We start from the raw sequence: 12,524 nt of genomic DNA on the forward strand, positions 1-12,524 counted from the left end.
ACCAGAAAGCAAATCTAACATGAGACGAGCTATCTCTTGCGACTTTATTTCATTCACAGCCAACTCGGCTCGTGTTACAAATTCTCTCTTCTCAACGGATAACACCCTCCCGTTAGCGAGATATGGAATATGATTACGTTTGTAAATCATGCATGCTTTATGTTGTGTCGTCAGAGGGTGTGATGGCTCTCACGATCATGTCCTTGTTAGCGATACTGCCTAAAATCAACTCGGCAAGCTTTTAGGGAGACTAGAACGGCCGTCGTATAGAATCTATGTGTCTGCAAAGTGTGTCTAGTTTTGGTGGCTCAAGAGGGAAAGGGAAACAGAAAAAGCGCCATCAGTGCAGCATTAGATTCTCGGTATTAATCCTCTACTACATGTTTGTCCCGTAACAACAGTTAAGAACTCAAAAGAGAGAGGGGGGAGAGAGAGAGAGAGAGAGAGAGAGAGAGAGAGAGAGAGAGAGAGAGAGAGAGAGAGAGAGACAGACAGACAGAGAGAGAGACAGACAGACACATATAGATAAAGAGCTAGCCATCCAACCAGAGACAGACACAATGAATATGAAAACGCATGCTATCAGAATTGGGGGGAGGGGGGCAGACAGACAGACAGACAGGCAGACAGACAGGTGTGCAGACAGATATGCAACCTGGCAGACAGAGATCGGCATGTAGACGCAATTAGTGCATATATATGGAGACAACTTTTGGCTGGGCCACGTCAGGTACACATTCGTTCTGTGAAGTGTTCACGGCATACTCACAATGTTCCGGTTCAGCATTCTCTCAGTTTAACTTCCGCATTCAACACCTTCATGCACTTTTCTCACAAAAATGTACCTACACTCCATCGTACACTGCTAAGCGTCAACACCATACGTTGGTTTACTGATTCTTGACATTGGTTAACCACGTGCGACTGACATCGTTATCGTTACAAATATTACAGTGTCATGTCGGTTTTTGCCTTGAACCGAGTTGTAGACAGAGATGCTCATGTAACAGTGTAAAGACTTCGCGTAGTCTTCAATGAAGGACAGCCTGTATTCGTGGCAGGTCAAGTTCCGAGCGCGTAGAAGCTATGGGTCATCATTTTGGGTGCGCTTTTCTTTTTTCCCTAAGTGACAGTTAATGGTGAGTGGTGTAAGTTTCTGTAGGCTATATCGGTTCTTGTTGTCCATGGAATTTCTCGTTGCCTTAGTTGTGACAGACATGCTTATTTTCTTGTGGTTCACAAATTTATGACGTATTCTGAAAGTCACGTTTCCCTATTTCCTCATCCTCTTGTTTTCTCATTATTTTCCGTTTGTTTGTACTAAGCACTAATAACTTTGTCTTCCTCTCCTTAAGTTCTGCATCTTCCAAGCATCGACTTCTTCGACATCTTTGGCAGGTCTTCTAATGCAAGGATCTTACCTCCCCTCTTCTCCGTCAGAATAAGAGCTCTGGCCATCAGACGCGTGAGTGAAGTACAGATTTAAGAGTCTACATTCTTCATGTCACCAGTCCTCATAGCTGCCTTTTGCATATTCAACTTGCCATCTCTCGCTGTATGTTTTGAGGTAAGTGACGTTACAAATGATTACAGGTGGGAATGTAATTTCTATTTTCCTCTCCCATTTTTGAAATCTACATTTGGCCTCCTGCGTTCTTCTACAAATGGCGGCATTCCCCACCCCCTTCCTCTACCCCACCCCAATCCTTTTCAACTGTTTTCACTGTATTTCCATTCTTCCGTCACCCGAGTAATTCCCCGCTTATGCGAACCAAACAACTCTCACTTTTGTACTGAAAGCTGCAAGTGGGAGCGTAAACTATTTTGACAGCTACTACACGCAAACAGCTCGACTTTTTCTAGTGCTGATCCGTCAAATTAGCAGTGAATGGGTCTGTGAACGAGTGTATGAGAAAGAGGCGAACAAGTGGCGATTTGAAGAGAAGGGATGCTTGTGCCTGCGACTTGAGGCAAGGTCGTACACACTGAACTGTTTGCTGGAGGTGTGTAGGTCATGTTGATGAGACACTGGAGCTGCACTTGAAGATGTCACAGAGAGCTAAGAGAGAGAGAGAGAGAGAGAGAGAGAGAGAGAGAGAGAGAGAGAGAGAGAGACAGAGACAGAGACAGAGAGAGAGAGAGACAGAGAGAGAGAGACTTAGACAGATAGACACAAACAGAGAGATAGACCGTCAGAGAAAGACACAGAGACAAGAGAGAGAGAGAGGGAGAGAGAGAGAGAAATAGAGAGAGAGAGAGAGGGTGAGAGAAAGAGAGAGAGAGGGCGCCGAAGAGAGAGAGAGAGAGAATGAGTAAAAGAGACAGAAAGAGAGAGAGAGACATTCACAGAGAAAGAAAGAGTGAGAGAGAGATGAAGAGAGAGAAGGAGAGAGAGAGACTTAGACAGACAGACAGAATTATAGAGATAGACAGATCAGAACACAGAAACAAGAGAGAGAGAGAGAGAGAGAGAGAGAGAGAGAGAGAGAGAGAGAGAGAGAGAGAGAGAGAGAGAGAGAGAGAGAGAAAAGGGAAGACGGACAAATGGGGAAAAGGAGAAGACGAAGAAGAGAGAGAGAGAGAGAGAGAGAGAGAGAGAGAGAGAGAGAGAGAGAGAGAGAGAGAGAGAGAGAGAGAGAAGGGAAGACATACAAAGGGGGAAAAGGAGAAGACGAAGAAGAGAGAGAGAGAGAGAGAGAGAGAGAGAGAGAGAGAGAGAGAGGGAGAGAGAGAGAGAGAGAGAGAGTAAGAAAGCGAGACAGAGACATTCACAGAGGAAGAGAGAGAGAGAGAGAGAGGGGGAGAGAGAGAGAGAGGGGGGGGGATGGACAGGAAAAGGCAAAAACAACAAAACATTCATAGTTTGACAGACGAACAGATGTCTCCAGACGTCGTTGGTGTCAATATTTTGCTATGTATATCCGATCCCCAGACATACAGACGTACATAGGCGGACAGCTGTCTGCAGATTGGCACAGTCAATATGTAGCGGCGAGTGTAATTCAATTGCTTGACACCAATACTTATCTCAGCCCTCTGACCCTATCAGGCGTGGTCTTGACCCACGTACGCAACGTTTCGAGACATGAGAGTTATCGACTGGAGTGCATTCTTGGCAAACCTCAACACAGACGTATGACTCTCGACAGCCTAGCAACTCAAATACGCGTTTATACGGAGTGCAGAAAAACAACGTCAAGAGAAGCCTACCTCACGACAACTAACGAATAATCACAATACAATATAGTTGTAGACAGTGACAAAGCAAAGTACAGTACCTGTGATCCTACGAGAACATGCCAACGTCTTTAATTCAAGTGAGGCAACATTTAAAAAACCCATTATATAACAAGAAGAGCAAACGCTCGATCGAGTCACTTTCGCAGTTCTGAATATTATATGAGGCATCAGATGGACAGGAAGAAATTGCTATTCACAACACAATGAGTCACGTTCACATAAAATTTGAGCCCGGTCACTTTTATAGTTTCCGAGAAAAGCCCAACGTTAAGTTGTGTGTTGCCGAACAGAAAAGGCTAGTTATCTCCCTTGTTTTTCTGATAACGTTCGTAAAAGGCTACAGATGTAAATACTTTGATGTAAAGAATAATCCTACAAAGTTTCAATCACATCCGATGAACTTTGTCAAAGATATAAAATGTCTAATTTTTCCTTTGACGCTGACCTGTGACCTTGAAAAAGGTCAAAGGTCAACGAAACCATCGTTAAAGTGTAGAGGTCATTGGAGGTCACGACTAAACAAAATATGAGCCCGATCGCTTTGATAGTTTCCGAGAAAAGTCCAACGTTAAGGTGGTGTCTACGGACGGCCGGCCGGCCGGCCGGCCGGACAGACTAACACTGACCGATTACATAGAGTCACTTTTTCTCAAGTGACTCAAAAACAACAACAACAACAACCGTCAAATGCTCCTGTCAGTATACTCAAACACTGACATAAAAGACAAGGACTGAGGCCAGAGAGATGAGAGAAGGCAAACCCATTGTGAATAACGGCGCTTGACTCACCGGACGAGACACATAACATCCACTCTACTGATTCATTGAAAAAAAAAACACACACTTTACTTCTTATGCTTTCAGCGCCTTTGAATGAGACTATCCTATTTGGATACTTCTAGGAAGCTCAAAGATACATGTTTCAATGCGCCATAATTTTCTTTAAGATTCTTTCAAGGATCAGTCGTCACAGAATTGTGAAAAAAATTAAAATAACGTCGCAAAATTAAAAAAAAAAAAATGAGGGCAAGGAAAAGCACTAAGAAGCAAAACATTAAAAACGTGTCATTTTAATTTATTACCGAACACAGTCAGCGAAAATCATTTGAACACTAAGACTACAGGCAAAGAACAGATAAAACAAGATTCAATTGTTCATTCTTGGCAAGGACACGAAACCAGCATAACTGAGCCGTTCGAAATAACTTGTCAATGAATGTCAACTGAATTGACTACAGAAATACGAAAGACAGCTAAGAGTACCATGGGTGGCCACAAAAAGGTTGACATCACATCAGATTCAAGTTTACACACACACACACACACACACACACACACACACATACACGCACGGCGCACGCAAGTACACTCGCACGCACGCACGCGCGCACGCACGCACACACACACACAAACACACACACACACACAAACACACACACACACACACACACACACACACACACCCACACCCTTACTTGTTCACCGTTATTATGTAACAGCCCGTAAAGTAAGTACGGACAACCTACAGTAGAAGAGTATATATAGGCGATAGAATACAATCACAGAGACCCGGGAAGTCGAGTGAAAGGAATACAAGGAGAGACAAACTGGAGGCGGAGAATTTGAGCAAAGAAAGTAAAATAGGCAGACGGTATACACACACGTTGAGGTGACAGAATTGTGAGGCGACTAATACCTAGACAGCGCAACAACTCACGGAGTGAAGACCGCCACGTTTGGAAAGGTGTAAGGATGTCATCTTATACTTGCAAGGTTACCTCTTGCACTCGGTGCGCATTTTCTCACCTTGCTCCAGGAAATATCCCCTGTGTTTTTGTTGTTACATTTAGTCAAGTTTTGACTAAATGTTTTAACATAGAGGGGGAATTGAGACGAGGGTCGTGGTGTATGTGTGTGTGTGTGTATGTGTGTGTGTGTGTGTGTGTGTGTGTGTGTGTGTGTGTGTGTGTGTCTGTCTGTCTCTCTGTGTGTGTAGAGCGATTCAGAGTAAACTACTAGACCGATCTTTATGAAATTGTACATGAGAGTTCCTGGGTATGATATCCCCAGACATTTTTTTAATTGTTTCGATAAATGTCTTTGATGACGTCATATCCGGCTTTTTGTAAAAGTTGAGGCGGCACTGTCACACCCTCATTTTTCAATAAAATTGATTGAAATTTAGGCCAAGCAATCTTCGACGAAGGCCGGACTTCGGTATTGCATTTCAGTTTGGTGGCTTAAAAATTAATAATCTGAAAATTGTAATTAATTTCTTTTTTAATGAAACGATCCAAATTTACGTTCATCTTATTCTTCATCATTTCCTGATTTCAAAAACATATAAATATGTTATATTCGGATTAAAAACAAGCTCTGAAAATTAAAAATATAAAAATTATGATCAAAATTAATTTTCCGAAATCGATTTAAAAACGATTTCATCTTCTTCCTTGTCGGTTTCTGATTCCAAAAACATATAGATATGACATGTTTGGATTAAAAACACGCTCAGAAAGTTAAAACGAACAGAGGTACAGAAAAGCGTACTATGCAGCATAGCGAAACCACTACCGCGCTAAACAGGCTCGTCAGTTTCACTGCGTTTTGCACGAGCGGCGGACTGCGGTCATTGTGAACAAATGCAGTGCGTTCAGTTTCATTCTGTGAGTTCCACAGCTTGACTAAATGTAGTAATTTCGCCATACGCGACTTGTTGATGATTGTTTAACATAGAGGGGGAATCGAGACGAGGGTCGTGGTGTGTGTGTGTGTGTGACAGTGTGTGGTGTGGTGTGTGTGTGTTTGTGTGTGTGTGTGTGTGTGTGTGTGTGTGTGTCTGTCTGTGCGTGTGTGTGTGTAGAGCGATTCAGACCAAACTACTGGACCGATCTTTATGAAATTTTACATGAGAGTTCCTGGGAATGATATCCCCGGACATTTTTTTGTTTTTTTTCGATAAATACCTTTGATGATGTCATATCCGGCTTTTTATAAAAGCTGAGGCGGCACTGTCACACCCTCATTTTTCAATCAAATTGATTGAAATTTTGGCCAAGCAATCTTCGACGAAGGCCGGACTTTCGGTATTGCATTTCAGCTTGGTGGCTTAAAAATCAATTGATGACTTTGGTCATTAAAAATCTGAAAATTGTAAAAAAAACATTTTTTTATAAAACGATCCAAATTTACGTTCATCTTATTCTTCATCATTTTCTGATTCCAAAAACATATAAATATGTTATATTTGGATTAAAAACAAGCTCTGAAAATTAAAAATATAAAAATTATGATTACAATTAAATTTCCGAAATCGTGTTTAAAACTATTTCATCTTATTCCTTGTCGATTCCTGATTCCAAAAACATATAGATATGATATGTTTGGATTAAAAACACGCTCAGAAAGTTAAAACGTAAAGCGTGCTATGAAGCACAGCGCAACCGCTACCGCGCCAAACAGGCTCGTCACTTTCACTGCCTTTTGCACTAGCGGCGGACTACGTTCAGTTTCATTCTGTGAGTTCCACAGCTTGACTAAATGTAGTAATTTCGCCTTACGCGACTTGTTGTTTGTAGACTCATCGTAACTGACACTCTCTGATTCGTATTACATTCAGTCCTTTGTCAACTTTCCTCTATGAGTCTCTCTCTGTCTCTGTCTCTGTCTCTCTGTCTCTCTCTCTCGCAATGTGTGTGTGCTAGAGCGGGCGCATTTGTGTGTGTGTGTGTGTGTGTGTGTGTGTGTGTGTGTGTGTGTGTGTTTATGTGTGTGTGGGTTTGTGTGTATATATATATATACTAGAGGAATAACCGGCTTCGCAGGGGTGAATCACGAGACAGAGACAGACAGCGTGGCGGTTCACCACAATCACCTTTGAAGGCGAAGTCCTCTCAAACGGGATTGAGAATTTTAGAGCTTATTTCTAAGCCCTATATTATCTGTTATGGCTTCTCAAATGCCAGAACATACAGACAGACAAAAGCCGCCAGACCCCATCACAAACAGAACTCTACAATCCACAGGTGTTGCCTCCACACACACACACACACACACACACACACACACACACACACACACACACACACACACACACACACACATACAGAAGCCGTATATATCTATCTATATATATAAATATATAGAGATAGATGACAGTGGATTTTTCGATAAATAGATTCGACCTTTGCACTTTTACAGTGAGGACAACTTACGGGTACATGCAAGGAAAGCCCACAACTTCTAAAGCGAACAACTCTGCAGAGTCTGCTGTGAAGTGCGACGGTAGTCTCCCTGTCACACTCGACCCCCTTTGAATGAACTTTGTCCCCAAAGTTCCGAACCATGGACCCGCCAAGCTTAGGTCCCTCCCAGGTGGAATGGGAACAGCACGAAAATGATTTAGTGGCCTGAACATTTCATGTCGAGTCCCATCGCTGTCGACGACGCCAAAATGTAACCGAGTGCCGAAACACCACAATCACCTTTGAAGGCGAAGTCCACTCAAACGGGATTGAGAAAAACTGTTATGGCTTCTCGAAGGAAGGCATGAACATACAGACATACCAAAGCCGCCAGACCACATCACAAACAGAACTCTACAATCCACAGGTGTTGCCCACACACACACAAACACACACACACACACACACACAGAGAAGCCGTATATATATATGTATATCTATATCTATAAATATATAGAGATAGATGACAGTGTATTTTTCGCGTGGCTATAAATTGATTCGACCTTTTCACTTTTACAGTAAGGACAACTTACGGGTGCAAGGAAAGCGTTCTGGACAGTGCAGTGGCATTCTAAAAATAGTAACGTAGTAACGGAAATATGGATTGACGCCACACGAAGGAAGGGAGATAAACGCTGAAAACACTGGAGAAGATAAGGAAGAGTTACTGGGAATGGATCCAGAGAAAAACCAAAATCGGTTCAGCGCTGCGCGCTGAGAGCACGTGTTGAAATATCTCATCGAGCAGGTTATGTCCGGTGTGTACCTGAATATGACCACCAAATTTGAAACAGATCCATCGAGAACCTTGGGCGTGCATCGCGAACACACAGACACACACACACACACACACACACGACTTGTGTCTGTGTGTGTGTGTGTGTGTTTGTGTGTGTGTGTGTGTGTGTACGTGTGTGTGACCCACTTGAAAGAATCTATTTTGTGTCTGTACTAATAAGGCAAAACCGTATTTCAAAAGCGTCCCAAGAAGGCCACACATTCTTGGCCTAAGCTATTGACAAACGTCGGATACCGATGATCACAGAGAGAGGCATGTAGTAACACGTGTAAAAGCTCTCTCTGTGTTTGTGTTGTGTGTGTGTTTGTCTGTCTGTCTGTCTGTCTGTCTGTCTGTCTGTCTGTCTCTCTCTTTCTGTCTGTCTGTCTGTCTGTCTGTCTGGCTGGCTGTCAGTCACACCAACCCACGTTCGCACGCACGCACGCTAACGCACTCAATCACGCTCGCGCACACACACACACATGTACGCACGCACGCACGCACGCACACGCACACGCACACGCACACGCACACACACACACACACACACACACACACACACACACACACACACACACACGCGCGCGCGCGCAGAGTTTTCACTGCGATCAAGACAGACACATTTGTTACATAGGTAATAGGAGAAAACAAAACAAAAACTGCGACCCTGAAAGGACTCTTTAGTGTTGTCAGCACACGTTTCTGGTGATGATTCAGTGACGGACCAAAGGCACTACACAGATTACACTCAATGCTACTAAGATTTGACTACTAAAATCAGAGAGAACAAAGAGAGGGGAGTGACTAAAACAAAATTGTAGTTGGAGAAATAAAGAAAATTATGAGCTGATCCTGGAATTAGGAATCAACATAAAATAGAACGTGATACCTACCATGCATTTATCATGTTGAACATGAAGGGATACTGAAATGAACACCAAGCACAAGTAAACTACAGTGATAAAGAAAAGAAGTATTATTCTTACCTTGCCTACTATCGCGGAACACAAACTGTTCCTTGTTAGACGATGACGATGACGACGACAATGCAGCTTCCGAGATGATTATCACATTGCAGAATAACACAGCTAATAACAATGCCTGAGGCATTCTCCCAGATGATCTGGTATCCATTGTAAGGGTTAGTCACTGATCAGAAATAATCCAGACGCACTTCCGATGGTTACAAACAGCACAGGTTCGTCATCCCAAACTTTCAGCTTGCAGTTCAAAGGGATTCCAAAGAAACAAAGCTATTTCGCCAGTTCCAAATGCTGTCAGCTTGTTATTCAGAGCCTGAGATAAACGTTCCTTGACATAAATACTACAAATGCATTTGAATGCAAAACGACATATTTTATAAAAACAATAGTTATGTTGAATCAGTAGCACTTCCCCGCTGATGCTGAGCAAAAAGTGGACGGTGATGTAAAATCATATCCTGGAGGAAAGTGGAAGTGTCCAGCTTTGAACATGGTAATTGTCGTCACAGTGTCTTGTCGATCCTGCTGCAGTAACAGACACAGTTTTTTTACGCACACCAGTTCACATCAAAGACAGTCCTAGAACTGAGATGTTAACATAGATTTGCAATCAGTCGTAGTAAAGTTTATTTTTATTCTTCTTCTTTTTCTCTCTCCTACAAAAAATTTGAGTTTCACGGAGTTCTTTTATGGTCTCTTTTGCAGTCTCACTATATCAGTATTGCAGTGGAAGAATGTTCAGGTGAAAACTTCTTTTCATTCCCTGTGTGTGTTTTATCGTGCCATAGGAAGAGTTCGATATATAGTATTCTCCGTATTACTATTAGGATAAAATCCAGAAACGAATAAGTTTGGAATTGTATTTAGAGTGAGCAAAATCTCAGAAACACACAACCGATTTTAAGGTAGCCGAGGTTTGCATCAAAATCACAGCAACAGTTCTGTCTCTAGCAGGGGTACAGAAAAGTGCCAACTCAGTCTGTGAAAAGTGTGAGCCACAGAAACCAAGAAACAGGCACACAGCGGCGAAAAGCAGTGCCTTCCTCTCTCTCGCTTTGCTCAGAGAAATAAAACTGTCGACAGCAAGAACAGAATCAGTGAGACGAACAGACAAGCGAGCAAGAGCAAGTTGGGTATACGGAAGAAGAGACTCCAGGTAGGAGAGAGTGGGGATGGGTGGTGGAGTAAATATGTAGACTACACAGTTTAAAAAAAAGGGAAAAAAGGATTGCGCGAGAAAAAGCCTTCAACTTGACAGCAGCCGTGCGGAGAGTGTATTCTAACAGGCATTGGGAACTTGTTCCCTGACAGAAATGTCTGCAGTTCTCTCTCTTTTTGCTCTCTCTCTCTCTCTCTCTCTCTCTCTCTCTCTCTCTCTCTCTCTCTCTCTCTCTCTCTCTCTCTCTCTCTCTCTCTGAATTTTTATTTTTTATGTCCGTCTGTCTTTATGTGTTGTATAAAGGACAGGTTGGAAGAATAGGCTTTGCCTAAAACCTTTATCCTTTTGTAATAAAGTTCTGAGTCTGAGTCTGAGTCTCTCTCTCTTTCATTGTAATTAACTATCTCTGTCAACATAGCAACGAAGGCAATGGCTAAACATATATAATTAGTTTTGCTTATAAAAAGTAAATGGCTTTCTTTTAACGGAAGTTAATTTGTTGTTGTTGAAGAAATGTAAAAAAAATTAAGAAAATAAATAAATAAAAGAATAATATGCATTTTTGTTTATATGCAGAACGCGGGAAACCCTGCCTCCTTGGCCTTGCTTCAAACAAGACATAAAAGAAAGAGAAGCTTACATTTGTATGAATAAAGAGTAGCCTTTTTGGATATGCGCGTACGTAACTTTTTGTCAAAGAACTCGTTAAAAGAAAACCCCTTTCAGACAAAAACAGAAAGAGCTAATACGGAAAACTCATGGAAGGAAAACATAACTTTTTATTTTCTCTATGTAAAAGCACGAATAAATGTCTGAAAGAAAGTTGGTTCATTTTAAGTAATTCAGTAATAAAGTCATTAAGGGTAATTTAAGGTTCCCTTCGATTTCCGCCCACCAAACATTGATCTATTATAGTGTGTTTCTTTGCCTGCCTGAATATCCAACCATCTTTATTTTTTTTAATTCAAGTCTTCGTAAAACACGTTTGACCTTTTGTTGTTTCTTATTTTTTCCCTCAAAATATTAAATGTTAAAACTTTTTTCCCGAGCTTTAATTTCGTCCATTACCCTGTTTAAGGAAGTTGCTTTTACTCACGTTTATACTTTTACATCCAATGAACTTCCTCTTTCGAGCGCGAGAAGAGCACTTCACTCCGTAACTCCTGTGCTAACTGGACAATCCGTTTTCCCAAAGTCTGCTTTTACCTGTCCGACTTTCCATTGGCCGTTCCGATTTGTCTGCATATCTCTGTGGTCCGGCTGCACTCGCTACATACAAGGATAGGCTACAATCAGAGTTCCAGCACAGTGTCGCGCTGCAGAGAGGCGTACAGCAGAGGGTTGCGGCGAGACACACGGACAGGTCCGTCTTTGACAAAGGTAAAAGGTAGGCTAAATTTTTACCTACAGAAGACGGCGGTGGCGGTGACGGTCCCCCCAGGGGTGTGCGCTTTCCCAGGCCTTATGAAGACGGTCCATTCACAGCTTCGTGTGGCCAGCACGCGGCGACACTACGTCGAACGTCGCACACTGCGTGAGCCGCGCTCGCCTTTTCTCTCCCTGTCTGCGGTTTTGGCTGGCTGATATGATGTTTTGCAACACTCTCATAGCCACAGAGAGGGAACTGGTTGGCGGGACGTTATCGTCAGAAGAAAAGTGTTTTCTAAGATCAGGGCTTCTCTTCGTGTAAAACAGCGCTTCGTTGACCAATGTTGATCAATGTGACCAGACATTAGGGTTCTGTTTTACCCCCAAAAGAGCACAACAGCCCTTTTTGACTCTCCCTCTTGTGTGTGTGTGTGTGTGTGTGTGAGCGCGTGCGTGCGTGCGTGTGTGAGCGCGTGCGTGCGTGTGTGTGCGTGTGTGTGTCACAGTGTGTGTGTGTGTATCACAGTGTGTGTGTGTGTGTGTGTGTGTGTGTGTGTGTGTTTGTAATTGCTTGCGTGCGTGCGTGTATATGCGTGTGTAACTGAACTCACACACACACACGCACGCACGCACGCACTCACGCACGCACGCACGCACGCACACACACACACACATACACACACACACACACACACACACACACGCGCAAACACACACTCACATACACACGCTCATTCCTGCACTTAAAGCCA

General features: G+C 42.8%; 1 protein-coding gene across 4 annotated transcripts in view; it reads right to left on the reverse strand.

The window, feature by feature from the left end:
• LOC138976152 (A disintegrin and metalloproteinase with thrombospondin motifs 6-like) overlaps positions 1–11,903 on the reverse strand; it is a 141,248-nt gene extending 129,345 nt beyond the window's left edge. The window contains exons 1-2 of one of the 4 annotated variants that reach the window (XM_070349011.1): positions 11,611–11,903; positions 9,249–9,770 (exon numbers count right to left, since the gene is read on the reverse strand). In XM_070349011.1, the coding sequence (XP_070205112.1) occupies positions 9,249–9,396 (148 nt within the window). In that variant the 5' untranslated portion in view covers positions 9,397–9,770; positions 11,611–11,903. Of the gene's footprint in view, positions 1–9,248; positions 10,362–11,500 lie in introns of those variants that run through there. The other 3 variants (XM_070349003.1, XM_070348997.1, XM_070348988.1) reach the window with 3 other exon arrangements.
• Positions 11,904–12,524: the final 621 nt, after the last annotated feature.

Source organism: Littorina saxatilis, linkage group LG1 (assembly GCF_037325665.1).
Source record: "Littorina saxatilis isolate snail1 linkage group LG1, US_GU_Lsax_2.0, whole genome shotgun sequence".
In the NCBI taxonomy this organism is placed as follows: Eukaryota; Metazoa; Mollusca; class Gastropoda; order Littorinimorpha; family Littorinidae; genus Littorina; species Littorina saxatilis.